We start from the raw sequence: 20,472 nt of genomic DNA, 5'->3' as shown, positions 1-20,472 counted from the left end.
CTATAAATTCTTCCCTGACAGAACTGATGACCTTTAAGTTGTTCTGGGTTGCAATAATTCTGTTACCAAAGTGAAGTTGACCAAGTAGAATAAATTTTATATATAGGTCAGTTTCACACTAGGGAATATATATGTGTGTGCGTCAGTCGCTCAGTCATATCCAACTCTGCAACCCCATGGACTGTAGTCCACCATGCTCCTCTGTCCATGGGATTTTTCAGGTGAGAATACTGAAATGGGTTTCCACTTTCTACTCCAGGGGATCTTCCCAACCCAAGGATCAAACTCACATCTCTTGTAGCTCCTGCATTGGCAGGCAGATTCTTTACCACTGTGGCACCTGGGAAGCCATATATAAATAAATAAATAAATATATATATATATATATATATATATGCATGAAGATGAATATATATTGTGTGTGTTAGTCACTCAGTCATGTTTAACTCTGAAAGGTTGCTGCTGAGCTGTGAAAGACACTGGGATTCTTGGCCTCAGGAGGAGAGGAATTCAAGCCACAGCCAGTGACGAGGCTTGATTGCTCAGAGCTTTTGTGTGATAAAGTTTTATTAAAGTGTAAAAGAAATAGAGAAAGCCTCTGACATAGACATCAGAAGGGGGCAGAAAGAGTGCCCCCCTGCTAGTCTTTAGCTGGATGTTATATAGCTACCAGCAGGCTGCTAATTAGAGAAAGGGAATGTCTCCAAACTCAGAAACAGGCACCAGGCCCCTCACCCACAACATGCATTTTGAGATAACATTGGCACAAGGTGAGTCATCCTGGGCCATAAAACGATTGACATGAATCTTGAAGGAAGGCAGGTTTCCAGGTAAATATATAGTTTCATTAACATAGATTAGGAGAACAACATGTGAGTAAAACATACTGGTTTGTTGAGCCCTTATTGGTTCTGAATCTGAAGTGGAACTGACTTGAAGACAGACAGAATTTAGGGTAAATTCATTAACATAGTTTAAGAGAAACATTTCCATAAGAAAAATGCATTGGTTAGCTCATGATTTGAGAAAAGTTAAGTTCAGGTGGAACCAGCTGTCATCATGGCAACACAGATTTTTAAGAGAAACCTCCTTTTAAATTTGTATAGAGAAGGGAAAAAAATCTGATGCTTGTAGTTTGTTTCCTCCTTAAGAGATAAAAAAACATCTGACACTTGCAGCCTATTTCCTCTGTTTGCAGACCCCTAGCCTTCCTGTTACCCTCTCAACTCTTTGCAGTCCCATGGACTGTAGCTTACCAGGCTTCTCTGTCCATGGGATTCTCCAGGCAAGAATACTGGAGTGGGTTGCCATTTCCCTTCTCCATAATATATATTATATGATATAAATTAACTGTATATATAACAGATTGAAATACCAACATTTTCTCTTTCAGGCTTGCTGGGAGCACCTCCAGGTCCAAGAGGGAAACCTGGTCCTCAAGGTGAGTGGTTCTTCCTCCCAAACCTGGTGATATACATTTTCAAGGACAGAATCTGATTAATAGCCCTGACAGATACACTTAGCATTCTGAATTAAAGAAGTCCCAGTGGTAACACAGAACATTTATATTCCTAGTGTTCAAGTAAAAACGTTCCATTATTTACCATCACAACAAAATGAACAAACTAGACACAGTAATCCAACTTTCAAATTTCCATCTATGGAAGTAAAAAGACTTCTGTATTTCCTTTCTTGCTATCAGCATGATTTAAATGGATCACCTCCTAAAAAGATGGAGGAGGAACTGATTGCTTCTCAAGGAGTTTCCTCTCCGTGCTATTCTGAGCTGCAGTAGTAACACTAATCTTTTGCCACCTTGTTCTCTTCATTGGTCTGATTCCAACCCCTGGAGCCAGTGTGTGGCTCAGGCTACTGTTTCTTCAGGGCTTTCCCATAACTCTCTCAGGATCTCAGACATGGCAATTTACTGAACATGTCATTAAGAACATACACGTTTTTGTTTGCCTCAGACTGTTGCCAGACCCTTCAAGCATTTCAGAGCTTGCAGAGAGCTGAAATCATCTAAATTCTTTTTTTTTTTTAAGTATAAATTACAGGCAGAAAAAAGAACATGGTAAACAAAGTGTTCGATATTCTGTTTTATTTTCATCATCACTTTAAGCATTCTCTGCATGATATATAACTCTCCAAGCCCTTACCTCTGCCACCAGCCTCATCCTCACTTTTCTTTCTTCCTCCCATCTTTTCCTATTGTCATGCCATTTACTATTGGATTGGCCAAGAATTTCATTCAGGTTTTTTCCATATGATGTTATAGATTTTATTCCTAGAATATTTCTAGAGTAAAACAAAGATGGGAGAGAGGAGGAGGAGATTATTTTCAATTCATAAAACATTTTCCATTCATGAATGTCAAAGCACAATTTCTTGAAGGTTTTCTGAGATTAAAAATATTAGTATTAAGTTGTGACCTTCTGGGGGAGTCTTCTTTGGTAAATCCAAATCTCACATTTCTCCCAGACTAGTGTTTATCTTATGGGGGAGAAGTAATCAGAGGACAGAACAGGGACAGCAGCTTTGTCGTTCATTTGTCAGGGTTTGGCTGGGCAACACTTGAAATGCACAAACTGACCCTGAAGTTTAGCTTTTTAATGCTCTGTTGCATCATCAGTGATTAAATAAAGTCATTGTAATTAAAATTCACCAGATAATAACAGACAGAACACTTTAGGGCTTATACCATGCTTTTCATCTGCATGTTCTCTCACTTGATATTTAAAGAACTGAGTTAAGTCAGATATTACCTCTATTTTTAAAATAAGAAAACAGTGAAATGACTTTACCAGGAGCAACAGATAGCTGGAGGCAGAACTGAGTCTAGTCTGGACTCTGTCTTCATAGACTTACATCTCTCTTGTTGGCCTCTTTAAAATATATATATATATATATATAATCTTAATACCTTTAAGCAAAGTGTCTCTGTTATTAGGGATAGCCACAAACTATAACATCAAATACAGGGGCATTACAGAAACTTACCAGACTTTTTTCTTTGCAGGAACCAAAGGAGACAGGGGAGCGCCAGGCTTGCCTGGCCTCCCTGGCAGGAAAGGGCCAGTGGGAGATCCTGGGCCTCCAGGGCCCATTGGCGTGACAGGACCTCAAGGGGCACCAGGCTTTCCTGGTGTAACCATCCCTGGCCAGAAAGGAGATCGAGGTCCACCTGGCTCCAGAGGAAACCCAGGTAAAGTATCTACTTTTAAATATGATAAAGAATGAAAATAACATTTGACAGCAGAAGCTTTCCACCCACTCATGTGAACATCTTGCTTCTTTTTCCTTCTGGTCTTCTCTGTTTTCCCATGCCCACCTGTCCTCACGTGGGGTGCATAAGGCTGTTGGTGTGGAGCAGAGGGACCTGTTTGAAAAATTAGTAAATACTGGCACTTCCCTGGTGGTGCAGTGGTTAGGACTTTGCCTTCCAATGCAGGGGGGTGCAGGTTTCATCCCTGGTTGGGAAACTGAGATCCCACATGCCGGTGGCCCAAAAAAACAAAACATAAAACAGAAGCAGTATTGTAACAAATTCCATAAAGACTTAAAAAATGGTCCACATCAAAAAATATATATTAAAAAAAAAGAAAGAAAAATTAGTAAATATCAAGTTCATGAGCCTGGGAAAGAGAGAGGCATCCATTCACCAGTACTGACTGAGCCCCTACTGTATGTAAGGTACTGGGTCAGGCACTGATTCTGCTCTAACAAACCGTCATCAAGGAGAAGAGTTCCTGCCTCATGCCTTGTGCCAGGTAACGCTAAGGTGCAGGGTTTGCTCTTCACTCAAAAGGGCAGTAACAGAACCTGCAAAGCTCCCTGAGTGGTAATACTGACAGGCTTTTTGTGAATTCAGGCATGCCTGGTCCTCCTGGACCTCCAGGGAGTCCTGTAGAAGGCATAAAAGGAGACAAGGGGTTGATGGGAGAGCCTGGCCAAAGAGGTCCACCTGGAGCTGTAGGAGACATGGGGTCACCAGGTCATCCGGTAAGTGGGAAATTATTTTGATGTCTGACCAACCTAGACAGCATATTAAAAAGCAGAGATATTACTTTGCCAACAAAGGTCTGTCTGGTCAAAGCTATGGTTTTTCCAGTAGTCATATGTGGATGCAAGAGTTGGACTAGAAAGAAAGCTGAGTGCTGAAGAATTGATGCTTTTGAACTGTGGTGTTGCAGAAGACTCTTGAGAGTCCCTTGGACTGCAAGGAGATCCAACCAGTCCATCATAAACGAAATCAGTCCTGCATATTCATTGGAAGGACTGATGCTGAAGCTGAAGCTCCAGTCCTTTGGCCATCTGATGCAAAGAACTGACTCACTGGAAAAGACCCTGATGCTGGGAAAGATTGAAGGGGGGAGGAGAAGGGGACGACAGAGGATGAGATGGTTGGATGGCATCATCGACTCAATGGACATGAGTTTGAGTATACTCCAGGAGTTGGTGATGGACAGGGAGGCCTGGCGTGCTGCAGTCCATGGGGTTGCAGTCGGACGTGACTGAGTGACTGAACTGAACTGAATTCTTCTAAGTTGACTGCCCAGCTCAGATGTACCTGGAGGCAACACCAGTCTCCCACTTGTGATGTTTCTGTGCAGTGAACCCCAAAAATGACAGAGTCTGGAAGGTTCAAAGAATCAAAGGACCTTAAGAGTTGGGCAGATTTGGTCTCTAAGAAGCCTGTGAAAGTTCAGTCTATTTGGGGCCCTTCTCTATGTCATTCCTGACCTCCTCTTGTTTAGACTCTGAACAATTCCATGTAGAAGCTTGGAATCATTCTAGATGACAACAAAAATTTTCTCTACTAATAGGCTTTCAGAATCATCTTTGCCATCCCCTAAATGTCTAGTGTTCCCCACAACATGCTTTCCAGTATTTATGAATAGCTGTCATTTCCTTCTGAGTATTTTCTCTCCCAATAAGTACATGTCCCCCCCCCCCCAATTTCAGTTTAACCTTTTGTCAATATGCCTCTATTCTGAATATATCCTAGTTTGTCAATACCTTAAGAATGCAGACCCTGAGCTGAACACCTTCCAGGAATATGAATTCAGTACCCCAGAGAGTAGCTAGAGACAGACGAGTCTCACTATCCTGAACATTCTGTTTTATAATCCAGCCTACAAGTCCACATGGGGCTTCCCAGGTAGCTCAGTGGTAAAACAAATCTGCCATCCAGTGCAGGAGATGCGGGTTTCAATCCCTGAGTCAGGAAGATCCCCTAAAGAAGGAAATGGCAACCCACTCCAGTATACTTGCCTGGGGAATTGCATGGGCAGAGGAGCCTGGCAGGCTACAGTCCATGGGGTTGCAAACAGTCAGACATGAGTGAGAGCCACTAAACAACAATAAAAACAGAATTCCACATGGACTATTGGGCTGCCTAGTCACCACATTATCATCACACATTAAGTTTATGGTCAACGAAAGCCCTTGTGCCTTTTTCACGTGAACGGCTACGGAGTTTCCTCCATTACTTGTCCATTTGTGTCTTTGTGACTTAAGTGCAGAACTTTCACATTTACCTTTCTTAGATATCATCTTGTTCCTTTAGGCTCATGCTCCCAACCTATTAAGATTGCTCAATCATAGCATCTCACTCAACACCATAGCACCTTCCCTAGCTTTCTCTCAGCAGCATATTTGAAAAGATTTCTCTGTTTACCTAAAATTCTTAGAAACTAACGAGGAAATCAGAGTTATGTCATAGAGAGTCTGTGTTATCTTTTGATGGATTATGAGGTTCTTTGACCTGGTTTATTGTCAGGAAACATGTTAAGCTCTCTTGGTATATGGTCTCCTGAATCTACTTTTTAACAACTCTTTTTTTAAATGAGATACTTACCTATCTCCAGCATTAGGTATTTCTCCTGTTCTTCCTGATTTTTTAAAAGTGGAAAACACTGATCTTATAATCACATTGAAATTCTTCCAAGAACACTGGAATGTGGAAAGTCTAGTTTGGAAATGCAGTCTCTCTTAAATCTTCTATAGTGTAGGCTTCTGTATCTGCACCTGAAAGATAGTTCTTATTGTTGTTCAGTCGCTAAGTCGTGTCCAACTCTTTGTGACCCCATGAACTGCAGCATGCCAGGCTTCCCTGACCTTCACTATTTCCCAGAGTTTGCTCAAACTCATGCCCCAAGTCAGTTAGGCCATCGAGTCATCTCGTCCTCTGTCATCCCCTTCTCCTCCTGCCCTCAATTTTTCCCAGCATCAGGGTCTTTTTCAATGAAAACTGACTCCTGGCCCTTAACAACTCTCTCCTTGCAGGAAACAGCTTCCTTCCCACCCGAGGGCAGGGCCTGGAACCAGACCTTTCTCCCTGGTTACCTTTACCTCTGGAGAACAGGCCAGACTTCAGAAGCCTGAGAATCCTTGATCACATGCTCCTGTTTTCTCTCCTTCCTTTTTTAACCTCATACCACCTTAGCTAAGAAATAGGACTGTTCCTTCTTTGGTCTTCAGGCTCCAAAGACAGCTAGCTCAATGACCAGTTTTGTTATTGTTGGCATTTTCAGGACCTTCCATTCATTGTTTTCAAGTAATAGCATTCTGTCTCAGTTCATACGGACAGTATAAGACTAGGGGTGGCAAACATCCTGACAAACAGCTCTTTCTGGAAGCCCTGTTCCCTCCCCTCTCCTCCTATGGCCCTGCTTGAGCATTTCATGGCCACCAGGGCAATTAGTGTGAGCCTCATAGGATGGGAGCATCTCGGCCCAGTCAGATCATTGCATCCTTGCCAAGAGTGGTGTCAAAACTCCACTGACACCCCCTTCCTACTCCCATCCCCGGAACCTGTACTTCTATCATTCCGACCAGAATAAGTTGTAACTCTGAGGGCTTAGTTAGAATGATGGTGGTTGTTACAGTGCAATAGCATCTCTGTTGTCTTTGCAAGAATTACAAATACAAATTATAATTTTCATTCTGGCAATCTGGTACCTGTTCTTCCGGAAAGATCTCCGAATACTGGGCAGTTCACTTTGGAATACAGAATATCCAACTGTATCTGATACACTAACATACATTCACATCAGAAGTTATGCTCACTCTTGTGTTCAAATGTAGTTTTAACTTCTTTTTTATTGAAAAATCATAGCCCTACGGTGGGGTCTAGGTGGCACAGAAGTTACAGGAGGTGATATAGTGGATTGGAAAGTAAAAATGATGTCTGTCAACTTTAGATTATTCTGATCCAATATGATAAAATATCTTATATGCTTTAAAAAACTATAATTAATATTGTGATTTTAAAAATGTGTCTTTGGTTCTACTTCTTATTTGAAATACAGGGAGCACCAGGTGTCCCCGGTCAGCCAGGGGCCAGAGGTGATCCTGGATTCTATGGATTTCCAGGCATGAAAGGTACCGTTTTTGTTCAGTCCTCTGTGGATTCAAAGACAATGACCATGAGTCACATTTTAGGACACACAGATGTTTACTGAACCCACAGTGTCAGAACAGGCTGGATGCAAACAGAATGAATGAAGGAGAATGAAGCAGGAAGACTACTCCAGCACCCAAGCCCAAAGGCCTTAAAAATTGAACCATATCTTAAGGATGGAAACTCTAGAAAAGCTTAAAACTGTGGTGACCTTTGAGTGTACTGATGTGTGTTGGGCTAGAGAATGGGGAACTACATCAATAGCAGCAGTGTTGCTTTGAATGATTTATTTTACTTTGTGCCTCTGTGATAATTGTAAAAAGCAGAAAATCTAAAAGAATATTCACAAACTGATCATGTGGGAGGGTAAGTAAATTTTTATATGCAGATTTAAGCATTTGGTTTTTTATGGGGCACATGTATTATGTTTTTTAATGAGAGAAAACATAATTTGGAGTTTTAAGTTTAAAACATTCATACACATAAAATTTAAACTTCAGGTTTTCAGAAAATCCCCCATAATGGTACTATGACCTCAAATGACATTTTGAATATTGGATGTGTTATCTTAGCAGGTTGAATGCACTGGGACTGTTTTGTGTGTGCAGGGAATTGATGATCATAGTATAGCTAAGTCACTTCAGTCGTGTCCGACTCTGTGCAACCCCAGAGATGGCAGCCCACCAGGCTCCCCCGTCCAGGGATTCTCCAGGCAAGAACACTGGAGTGGGTTGCCATTTCCTTCTCCAATGCATGAAAGTGAAAAGTGAAAGTGAAGTCGCTCAGTCATGTCTGACTCTTAGCGACCCCATGGACTGCAGCCTACCAGGCTCCTCCGTCCATGGGATTTTCCAGGCAAGAGTACTGGAGTGGGGTGCCATTGCCTTCTCCGGATCATAGTATAAATAGATGCTAAATTAGTATTAACCGAAGTGAACAAAACCACATTTCCATGAAAGACACTTTTCCAGTTCCGAGGGAGGATAAGGTGGAGGTCAAAGATAGCCTTTTCAGTTTTTCAATCACTGGCTCTTCAAAGAGCAAATAACTAAGGAGAAACCAAAGCAAGAGATTCTGAGAAACCTCACTAGCTCCTGGGTGGGTGACACTGGCCTGGGGAAGATGGGGACCATTTGTCACTCTTCCAAGTCTCAGAACAGGAACAGCTAAGACTTGAAAAATTACAGAAATGCTGAATACCAAAGAAAGAAATATTCTGGTGAAATATTTAGATGTATATTGAGGGCATGTGTGTGTGCATGCTAGGTTGCTTCAGTCATGTCTGACTCTTTGCGACCCCATGGACTGTAGCCCGCCAAGCTCTTCTGTCCGTGGGATTCTCCAAGTAAGAATACTGGACTGAGTTGCCATTTCCTCCTCCAGGGAGGAATTTCCTCCCGACCCAGGAATTGAACCCGTGCCTCATGTCTCCTGCTTTGGCAGCTGGGTTCTTTACCAGCGGTGCAGCCTGTGAAGCCAAGGAAGATTCATAAAATAAGAAGTATTAACCAGTTCTTTTGAAATATATTCTATGAAACACATTCAGTTATTCTCTTAGATATCAGAATAAGACTGTCCATCATCTGGCACCACTAATGAGTTTGAACTTCTTTATTTGGAAATGTTTATTCCCCAAAAGATTAGGCATCTTCTGGTAGATATAAGCAAATATTAACATATCCTCAAGTTCTGGTATCAAGTGGATAATTTATAGTGTGATTGCCAGTTAACTTTTGATAATATAATTGTTTTATTATATTTCTGCTATGAATATCATATTTAGTATTAAGTTCTAAGTAATTAGATGTTATAGCAACCCACTCCAGTATTCTTGCCTGGAAAATCTCATGGACAGAGGAGCCTGGTGGGCTACAGTCCATGGGGTCGCAAACAGACATAACTTAGGGACTAAAAACAGCAACAACAATTAGATATGATATGTACATTGTGTCAAGATTTTTAAAAAGAGTGTTTCTCCAAACCAGTGTTTCTTGGTAACTTTTTATTCATGTCAAAGGCTGGGAGAGAAACCTTACCACTTTGATAGTTTTCATCAAACAAGATATTTCATATGAATTCATGAGAGTTCCTAATATAACTATCTTTGGGCTACTAGTAAAGCTAGAGTAATAAGCTGAGAAAGTAGATAACTATGACAACCAATATAACTCACTAGGAAGTGCTAAAATAAGATTTAATATCACTTCATATTTTACCTTAAATATTAAATTGGTTTCTGAACTTAAGAACTAAGAACTCTTCCCCTTCAATGCTAAGATACTAGTACTTAATACGTACTTCTAGAATACATCTTTAACAGACACTACGCATGACCAACTGGGTCCAAATGAAATGCTACAACCCACATGAATATAACTAAGTCGCAGTCCTTGCCATGCAGCTCACAACCTCCAGTCATCACTCCCAGAACCCCCCCTTAGAGACAGCAATCAATCTGAAGAGCTAGGAAACCCATTGTTCTATGTGGAATGACATTGCCTTTTTTTTTTAAGGGGAGAAGGGTAATTCAGGATTTCCAGGACCACCTGGACCTCCAGGGCAAATTGGACCAAAAGGACCACCTGGTAAAGATATTATTTCCTTCATGTTGCTCTCAGTGAAGAAAGAGTAGCTCGTCAGGAAAGCCATCATTCTTTTCTGTTCATGCCAACAGGAGTACGTGGAGAGCCTGGCACAGTGAAGATCATCTCCCTTCCAGGAAGCCCAGGCCCACCTGGTTCAGCTGGAGAACCAGGGATGCAAGGAGAACCCGGGCCCCCGGGACCACCAGGAGATCCAGGTGTGGGATCACTAGGAAGTAGTTGAACCAAACTTCTTGTAGGAGATTTGGAAACAAATGATACAACTTCACAGAAAATGTTACACATTATAAGTGTTTGTAATAATCTGCTTTCAGTCAGTTCAGTTCAGTCGCTCAGTTATGTCTTATTCTTTGTAACCCCATGGACTGCAGCACGCCAGGCCTCCCTGTCCATCACCAACTCCCGGAGTTTACTCAGGCTCATGTCCATTGAGTTGGTGATGCCATCCGACCATCTCATCCTCTGTCCTCCCCTTCTTCTCCTGCCTTCAATCTTTCCCAGCATCAGGGTCTTTTCAAATGAGTCAGCTCTTCACATCAGGTGGCCAAAGGACTGAGCTTATTTTACTCTAGGCCAGCAAATAAAAGAACTTTTGACCCTATTGACAACTGGTGTTTATAGTATAAAGTTGAGCAAATACACTATAGGGCACTCAGGATTGTTTTTTATTAAGGTAAAAGTATGAAGTCTATCTTCTCTGAAAACTGCCAGTTTTAGAGCTCTATTTCTAAATGACTGCCTGAATAAACCCCAGTTCTATGTAAAATATTTATACCTTTCCAACAATTTGCATGGCACTTGGAAAATTAATAAATGCAAATGTACTTACTATTATGAAATCTTTTAAAATTATTGGTGCATGGAAATTGAACTAACCCCTTTCTATTGGCCTAGCATATTGTAATAGACCCCTGGATGGAATTGTTGTGTTCTAGGTTCAACTGAATCACCTGAGAGATGAGAGATTTTATTACTTTGATTAATACAAGGGCATAGTGAATTCTGGAGTAGCATTAATCTAAATGGTAGCACAGTACTAAGATGCTGTATTTCATATACCCCTAGTTCATTTTTTAGTTTTCTTTTCTCCCTTGGGGAGTAGATTGTACCATGTTGGATGACCAGTTGTCCCAGTCTGCGCAGGGATGAGGGTCTCTTCTATTTGTAGGATTTCTGTTATTGACACTGGGGAAGTCTCGGGTAAACTGGGATGGTTGGCCACCTTGCCTTTTATCCTATATGAACCATTCAATACAATGTTGGTTTTTTGCTTTAGGACCCTGTGGGCCAAAAGGTAAACCAGGGGAGGATGGTCCACCAGGAACTCCTGGACCAACTGGAGAAAAAGGCAACAAAGGTTCTAAAGGAGAGCAAGGTAAAAGAAAAAAACAAAACCAGCTGGCTGTTCTTCACTGAGGGAGAGCTATTCTCTGTATATACAGAGAAAGGAGACTTGTTTGAACTTATGAGAACTCTAAATATTTCCGGGTGTGCAGTGCAGAGAAGACTAAGCCAGGGGCAAAACATTCTTTTTGAAGTAGACAATCAAGAGTTATTGGAATATACCATTATTCCTATGTCTTAACTGGGCAAATGTACTCCTGATTTTTAACCTGCAGGCTCATAGATCTAATGAAACACCAATTCTATTTTCAGAAAAGCTGATACTGCGTACTTAGTTAATAACATCTACCTCTAAGCATGGCACCTGATTTTGATACCTACTGTAGAAAGTGATGATCTACTTGTTTAAGATTAAGGTTTATAGACTTCAATTAAGAATGGGTTTTACTTATTGGCATGTTGATACACATGCATCTTATGAGATAAGAGCATGGCAGAGTTAATAAAGCACATAGATTGATATAGAATTTGCAAACTATCATATAATTTTGCTATTGTAAAATAAGTTAAAATCAGTTTTTTAGTATTAATCTAATTTACAACAGAAATATATGAAATGCACATTTTTTTCCAAAGAAGAGAAAAACAGTGGCACCTAAGTTATAGTTGGAAAAATATTACTTTGATATGAATAGAAGAGCAACTTAGTATCATTATTCAGGAAAGCCATCTTCTAACTATGCCATTCTTGAATACAATTTAACAACTCATGTGTGTGTCCTGAAAAGGGGCCTCTTTTAAGTACTTCAGTCTGAACATAAGCTTATATGTGTCAATTTGATATGCCTGAATCGAAGTCTACCTTCTGCAAAAGTTTCAAAAGCACCCTTCTAGAAAATATCTAAATGTCCAAATCTTAGTTTTTAGGATTGAGTCTTTGTTAAAGTAAGAAAAAATTATAAATGTGATTTCCCAATTCATTGACATATGCCCAGATCTACTATGACACAATTGTATAAAGATTAGAGATTTGTCTTTAAAAATTCAAATATAATGCTGCTGCTAAGTCACTTTGGTCGTGTCCGACTCTGTGCGACCCCAAAGACGGCAGCCCACCAGGCTCCCCCATCCCTGGGATTCTCCAGGCAAGAACACTGGAGTGGGTGCCATTTCCTTCTCCAATGCATGAAAGTGAAAAGTGAAAGTGAAGTCGCTCAGCTAGCTAATAATAATAATTGCATAATTGCTTATGATTTAGTACTGTCCTGAGTGCACTTTAAGACACTATTAATCATTCGATTTTCGTCAAAGTGTGTTTTTCAAAGTGGTAAAAGCAAAACTCCTATTAATAATTATATGAATTTAAAAACTTTGCTGGCCACATCTGGCTTTCAAAATGGGGCCATAGCAAGATTGAGGATACTACAAAACAAACTGTTAAGAATTACTAGCAAGTAGACAGAGATGGTCTTGATGCCAGGCACCACAGGGCAACATAGAGATGAAGAACTGATCTCAAAAAACCCATCATCAGATATACACAAATATTTATAGCAATAGGCATTTGTAATAAAATAGTCAACATTTAATAAAGTTCTTTGGCCATTTTATAAACCATACTTCTTTAGGACTCCTTTCTACAGTTGAGGCTTAATAAATATATATAAATATTTGAATTAGTATTTTGGATAAACAAGTTTGAGGTTTTGTTTGTGTTGCCACATGTATAGTGTGTTTTCTAAAGGACCACCTGGATCCGATGGCCTGCCAGGCTTGAAGGGGAAACCTGGAGACACTGGACCACCTGCAGCAGGGGCAGTGATGAGGGGCTTTGTCTTTACCCGGCACAGCCAGACCACAGCGATTCCCTCCTGTCCAGAAGGGACAGAGCCGCTCTATAGTGGGTTTTCTCTTCTCTTTGTACAAGGAAATGAACAAGCCCATGGACAGGACCTGGGTAATGCCCCTGTTTAATTTCTATCCACTTCGTTCCATATACAGACAGTACATTTTTATGGCATGGGGTACTTCCCTCTGAAGTTAAGTATAAACAACCTGAGTATCTTTAGCACTTTTTTTTAATTTTGTTTTTTAATTTTTACAATGTTGTGTTGGTTTCTGCCATCCAACAATGCGAAGCAGCCAGAATTATATATCTATCTCCTGCCTCCTTCCCCTCCCCCCAGCCCATCTTTCCAGGTCACCATAGAGCACGGCTACACAGCAGTTTCTCAGCAGCTATCCATCTTACACCTGATAGTATATATCTGCACTGATGCTGCTTTCTCCATCCATCCCACTCTCTCCCTCCCCTACTGTATCCACAAGTCTCTACATCCGTGTCTCCATTCCTTCCCTGCAAATAAGTTCAACAATACTTTTTAAAGAGAGTACATAAGACATTGCCCTCATGTCTAATATTCATTCTGGATTGTAAGCTCTAGAAGGAGCCAATCTAGTTGGTCTTATTCAACAAAAACAACTTTTGCTTAAATAACCTGTCTGCTGTTCAGGCTTAAAAGTAAAATCTGTTCCAAAGCTTGGCCTGGTTATTGGCCATCACATACATATGAAGAACTGGGGATACTTTGAAGCAAAAACATTTTCTCAAAGACCTCCGCTAGTCCTCAAGTTCTAGATGATTAGAAAGGGCCCCGGAAAGTGTTAAAGGTGGAAGAAGGAAGGAGGATTTATGTCCCTATTGGATCTTTAATTCCTATCAGTATTAAAACTTTTCAATCACACATTTTGCAAATAGCTCTTTTGTGTTGTTTTTCTCCAGTTTTTGCCACATGTTATGTTTTAATTAGCTTCTATCTAGTAATGATAATCAAAATAATTGGAATTCACTGAAAGTGATACTCAGTCTGATGTTTTATTAGGAACACTTGGCAGCTGCCTGCAGCGATTTACCACAATGCCATTCTTATTCTGCAATATCAACGATGTATGTAATTTTGCATCTCGAAACGACTATTCATACTGGCTGTCAACACCAGCTATGATACCAATGGACATGGCTCCAATTACTGGCAGGGCCCTGGAGCCTTATATTAGCAGGTAAAATCCCAGTCCCTTAGTTTCATGATGGCAACAGGTGAATCACTTCCTTTGCCACAGAATGCAAGGCAGCACGCCGTGGTACAGAAAGTGCTGACGCGCCCGTATTTTTTGTTTTATGTTACAGATGTACAGTCTGTGAAGGTCCTGCAATTGCCATAGCTGTTCACAGCCAAACCACTGATATCCCTCCCTGTCCTGCTGGCTGGATTTCTCTCTGGAAAGGCTTTTCTTTCATCATGGTAAGGAGAAAAGGAACAGTACATTCATAGTAAACATTATCCATGGAATCTTATGTGGTCTCCAGGAATGATATTGTTAGACATCAGTATGCACAATCTGCTGTGAATATTTGCTTGAAAATCTGAAAATATGCTTTAAGTTTGTTTTTGTAAATAATAGAGCATTTAAAAAAACAGACTTCTCAGAAAGAGATTACCCACATATTCTAAGACCCTTTGAAGTTCCTATGAAGATGGGAACTAAAAGAGAAATAGCCTTTTAAAGAAAAATTCTCCAGATGCAAGTACTAAATGAAGAAATCTATGGATTGACATTTGTGATTTTGATACCTGCACAGATGTGGTTGGTGATTATTCATATTTTGTGTAACATCATTTATGATACCTTATTCTCCCTTGTTTACTCAATCACTAATCAACAAATATTTATTGAATGCCTTTCTGTGCTATGACCATTCTAGGCACTAGGATACCAGCAGTGAACCAAAGTTCCTGCTCTCATGGAGTTTCTTTCATAGTGCTAGACATGTAAGTGAGACGACAACTTAACAATAGTAGTACATAGTGAGTTCAGATGGTGAGCAGTCCTATGGAGAAAATAAAGCAAGATAAGAGGAGAGACTGATAGGGATGAGGTCAAGGAAAGCTTTTTGGAGCAGGCCCCTGAATGACAAAAAAAGAACATGTCAGACCTGGGCGGAAAAAGCATTCTAGGCAAAATAAACAGCTTTTAGATTATTTTCGATGATTGTGCTTCAACTTGGAAGGCACCTGGAGTGTTATAGTAAATTTGGGTAAATAAGCACAAGAAGTTCAATTCATGCTTGCTTTTTTTTGTCTTCTATTACCAAAAAAAAAAAAAAGTGGAGCATTGAAAATGTGAGCACTATGCACAGAATTCTTATTTGGATCTTTTTATTGTGATAGTTCACAAGTGCTGGTTCGGAGGGTGCTGGGCAAGCACTCGCATCCCCCGGCTCCTGCCTGGAAGAATTCCGAGCCAGTCCATTTATAGAATGTCACGGAAGAGGAACATGTAACTACTATTCAAACTCCTACAGTTTCTGGTTGGCTTCATTAGACCCCAAAAGAATGTTCAGGTAACTATTCAAAGTTAAGTTTAATCTGATGACTCAACTGCGTAACTTTTCAAAGGTTGCCTGGGTTAGATTTTCATTCCCTGTGTGCTGATGTACTTACATTAAAAAAAAAAAAATCTCCCTGTGCCAATAGAATCCTGTTTAGCTTGGCACTCTCAGTGTACAAGAGGTCTAGAGTCAACAAGTAGCCCTGGTTTGTGATACTGTACCAATAAAGACCAAAAAATATTATTTTTGTCATCGTTAAAAAGATTTAATATTGATATATGAATTTATAGACTACTGAATAAACTACTAAAGTGAAGGTGTTAGCTGATCAGTCATGTCTGACTCTTTGCGACTCCATAGACTGTAGCCCATGGACTGTGGCTCTTCTGTCCATGGAATTTTCCAGGCAAGAATACTGGAGTGGGTTGCCATTTCCTTCTCCAGTGGATCTTCCCAACGCAGGGATTAAACCTGGGTCTCTTGCATTACAGGCAGATTCTTTACTGTCTGAGCCACAAGTGGGCTCAAAAATGGAGAAGGCAATGGCAACCCACTCCAGTACTCTTGCCTGGGAAATCCCATGACGGAGGGGCCTGGTAGGCTGCAGTCCATGGGGTCGCTAAGAGTTGGGCACGACTGAGCGACTTCACTTTCACTTTTCACTTTCATGCATTGGAGAAGGAAATGGCAACCCACTCCAGTGTTCTTGCCTGGAGAATCCCAGGGACGGGGGAGCCTGGTGGGCTGCCATCTATGGGGTCGCACAGAGTCGGACACGACTGACGTCACTTAGCAGCAGCAGGGCTCAAAAAAAAAAAAAAAACACCACAAAAACTATTACATGATCTACTAATTTTAATTTATCATGTTGGAAGACTTTTGAGTATTACAGAGAATTAAAAGGGTAGGAGTATTTCTTCAGGAAAAAAAAGATCTGTAAGTTTGCATTTGTAAGTTACTGCTAAATACAACTAAAATGATAAAGTGTTGACATATATATCTTTTCATAAACATACCTCCCTGAAATAAAGTTTAGGTGAGCTACCATATTTATTAACAAAACTCAGACCCAGGATGTATTTCCCTTTTATCTGTACATTGATGAGATTTTTGGTGTTTTTTTGCTTTTGTTTTTTATTTCAGAAAACCTATTCCATCAACTGTGAAAGCTGGGGAGTTAGAAAACATAATAAGTCGCTGTCAAGTGTGCATGAAGATGAGACCATGAAGAAATAAAAAATAAAACTGTTACTTTTCATCCTAAATAACTAAGTAATATTGCAGAACATGCACTTATTTAAGTATCTTTCTCGCTTGGAACAGCAGTACAAAGTTTCTATTTGTTTCCCCACACAACAAAGCCTTCTTTTAAGTTAGTTCTGTGATACTGGTCTCTAAATCTGTACTGTATCAAAGTTCCCTAATGCAAAGCACTAAGCTTTTCACAAAGTATCACCAAAATCTTGTATTCCACTTTTATCCAATGCACTAAGTAAATGGCGATTGTATAAAGTTTGATACTACAAGTGAAGAGCTATTTGGTCCACTGGATTCCCAGGATTCACCCCCTTTCTGTTCCAGTCTTGGAGACTCAGGGAGGCTAATTCTGTTTTAGATTGCCTGATCACCCGCTTCCCAAAGCTTTAGACCCTGGGTAGGGAAGGGGATGAAATGGGATATTAGAGCATCATGAATAAACTGGACTTTCAAACCTGGTGAGTAATCTAAGACCTAAGGGAACCAGAATTGAATTGAGGCTCATGGATTGTCTAGTGCTTTTTCAAACACACCCAAGACTAAGGCCAGAAGGGGATTGCCCTGAATGGAATAATAATAGCCTTGGAAATACTGTATGGTTTTGGTTTACATTTTTTAAAAGACATTTTTGTTTGTCCATTGAATTCATTTCACTACAGCAATATAGCTTGCTTATATTCAAATAGATATAATTTTTACCCTTAGTAAATTAACTACACCCACACAAATAACAAATTCCTTGATATGCACTTTATCCCCATTCCTATAAATGTTGGTGCATACCTTATAAACTAGCAGTTCAGCAACCCATGGAATAACTGAAGGCATTTGTTGGCTAATCAGGCTCAAAATATTTTTCATTTGCTCTAAATATTCCATTTAACCTGGGTGTTCAGAGATGTATTCTCTTGTTAACTACATAATTCTTCCTTTGTTAACGACATGTTTTTGATATTACATATTCTTAAACCATTTGAAGAGTCCATTGTGTAAAAATTTTGATGTACAAATTGTATAGATTGGTGGTTGTATGTCTTAAAACTTGCTTTTCAGTGTGTTGATACATTCCCAAGTTTACCTAATTCAACTTAAGATTTTATTCAACACCAAGTCATATCCCAGGCACTGCACTAAATTATAGACACTAAGGGGATGAAAAGAGACTTGTTTCTGATCCAATATCTCAGAGAAGGTAGCTTACTGTTTCTGTTAAGAGTTCTACATGTCTGAGTTGTTTTTCCTCCTTTTTTCCCTTTGTTCTTATATTTCATCAGAATAATTCAGCAGGCCTCAATAAAGGCTCAAAAATAATATTTACGCCCAGGGAAAGCCCAGGACATCTAGCTTCTCCTAGGCATTACAGAAGTCAAGGTGTGAAAATGTTAAGAAAATGAAAATCTACAAAACCTTAAAGACCATTTATACTTGATAGTAGCACTATTTGATTAATCTCGGAGGCCAGATGTTCAGAGATAAAGCTCTGCAGATGCTTCTTAATCCACCAAGGTGGAGTTGGTGGTGCTGATATTTAAATTCAGGTTATTGCTTCGACCTCAGTTGCTTTGTAAATGAAGGTGTGACCCCAGAGGAAAGCACACAGTGTGACCTTGGTTGGCATCCTTCACTGCTCATGTGACTGCTGTCAAATGATTTTTACATTTAAGCTGAGAAGTGCATTTTACTTAGATTATTTGCTTAGACTCATCTTATACTAAGACTTTTTTTTTTCTCTAAAAATATCCAACTTTCTTAATTGTACCATAATGGCATAGGGCTAGCTGATCTACACAAACCCTCTGTAGGTCAGCAATTCTCAAAATGTGGTCCCTGGACCAGCAGCATCAGCAGCATCTGGGTACTTGCCATAATGCAAATGCTTAGCGTAGACATTTAGAATCAGAAACTCTGGGGGAAAGGCCCAGAAATGCATATTTTAACAAGCTTCTCCAGGTGATTTCTGATTGAGAAGATCTGTTCTAGGCAAACATCCAAGAAACTATTCTACAGACAGTTACCAGTTAAGGCCAACCAATATTACTCCATCCATAGCTCTCTTTAAAGTCCAAAATCACAAGTGACCTCAAGGTCATCTAATTTTACTAATAAGTTAAAGCCTTATATTGGTGCTAATGGCAAATGACTGGCCTCTGCTTGTCCCCAGGCTCCCTCTTTTCTTGTCCCATTATCAGTGTTTAACTTCTGAGGAAAACAAGTGATGGTAAACATTAGATCCCAGTGAAGCCGTATTCAAAGTGGCTCGGTTCCCCTTGTAAGACTGAGCACTGAAACACAGCTCATGAGCATTACTTTCCAGATACCCATCAGTAGTTTATAAAGTTATGAAGATTTAACTTTGTAGATAAAATGTAAATAACTTGTTTCTTTTAAATCTGGGGCTTCAACTTTGGAATTTCACAGTGTGCTGAAATAATGGGTTTCTCAGAGGTGTTTTTGCAAGATAAACATTATTAAATAACTTATTTATAAAAGTATTACAATAATTCTAAATTTGAATTTTATTGCTAATTTAACTTACAAAGATTTTTCTATGCATCCAGTGCAACTTACCGCTACTAAACTTAATTTAATATTTACTCTATAACCAAATGAAATATATTTAAAATATATTGAATATTTTATATTATTATATCTTGACAGAATTACAATGTTGTACTAATATTTCTGTAATTACACCTTAAATATTTTGTTGTTGTATTGTCTAAGAATAAAATTGAAAAATTTATATCTGGTCTTATTTTTTTCAAAATATAAACAAATTAATTTTTTTGGATTGTAAAAATAGTATATGTTCACTGTAAAAAATAACAGTAATTATGAAGACTATATAAAAATTGCCATGATCTAACCCCTCACCCCCATCCAAGAAAATTAAGATATTATCATCTCAGACTTTTTTCTTGTTGACATATTTTCAAATCAATAGGTAAGAACTAATCAGTATTTATATGGATTTTTCTACATAAATCAATGAATAGGATGACATTTAGTTTTATTATGGATGTATTATGAACATTTCATATTTGTCCAATTGTTTCCTCAGGATAAATCTCTAGGAGGAAAACTGCAAAAATCAAAGGAGTTGCAATCTTAGGCCTTTGAGATTATATATATATATTTATATACATACACACATGTTCTCCAGAAACATTGCTAGAATTTCTAGTTGCATCAATGCAATGTTATGAAAACTTTTATCTCCTTATGCTTTTACCAATATTGGACATTGCTGTTCTTTCACAGTTTTGCCAGTCTCAATTACATTTTGCTCATTATCAGCAAGGCTGAACATTTACCACTTTAAATTAGTATTGGGGTTTTTATTTAATATATTTTAATTAATATGTGAGGTTTTTTTTTCCTGTGAAAGGCCTAATCATATCTTTATGCATTTCCTATTGAGGTATTTAAAGAGTTTTCATAAATCAAGAGGAAAAGGTATAAATTACAGAAGT

General features: G+C 39.3%; 1 protein-coding gene across 5 annotated transcripts in view; it reads left to right on the top strand.

Annotated features, from left to right (window-relative positions):
• The window catches only part of COL4A3 (collagen type IV alpha 3 chain), a 162,174-nt gene extending 142,432 nt beyond the window's left edge, over positions 1–19,742 (top strand). For 4 of the 5 annotated variants that reach the window (XM_086337857.1, XM_086337866.1, XM_086337881.1 and 1 more), the window contains 12 exons: positions 1,394–1,441; positions 3,020–3,205; positions 3,872–4,002; positions 7,314–7,386; positions 9,919–9,990; positions 10,080–10,205; positions 11,285–11,383; positions 13,097–13,309; positions 14,235–14,412; positions 14,540–14,654; positions 15,582–15,754; positions 16,886–19,742. In XM_086337857.1, the coding sequence (XP_086193983.1) occupies positions 1,394–1,441; positions 3,020–3,205; positions 3,872–4,002; positions 7,314–7,386; positions 9,919–9,990; positions 10,080–10,205; positions 11,285–11,383; positions 13,097–13,309; positions 14,235–14,412; positions 14,540–14,654; positions 15,582–15,754; positions 16,886–16,970 (1,499 nt within the window). In that variant the 3' untranslated portion in view covers positions 16,971–19,742. Of the gene's footprint in view, positions 1–1,393; positions 1,442–3,019; positions 3,206–3,871; positions 4,003–7,313; positions 7,387–9,918; positions 9,991–10,079; positions 10,206–11,284; positions 11,384–13,082; positions 13,310–14,234; positions 14,413–14,539; positions 14,655–15,581; positions 15,755–16,885 lie in introns of all 5 variants that reach the window. The other variant, XR_015141280.1, reaches the window with a different exon arrangement.
• Positions 19,743–20,472: the final 730 nt, after the last annotated feature.

The sequence above is a fragment of the Bos grunniens genome, chromosome 2 (assembly GCF_055505025.1).
Source record: "Bos grunniens cultivar Pamir isolate PY7600 chromosome 2, Bosgru_T2T1.0, whole genome shotgun sequence".
NCBI classification, from domain to species: domain Eukaryota; kingdom Metazoa; phylum Chordata; class Mammalia; order Artiodactyla; family Bovidae; genus Bos; species Bos grunniens.
The sequence above is the reverse complement of the archived record's forward strand: the minus strand, read 5'-3'. Positions and strand labels throughout refer to the sequence as shown.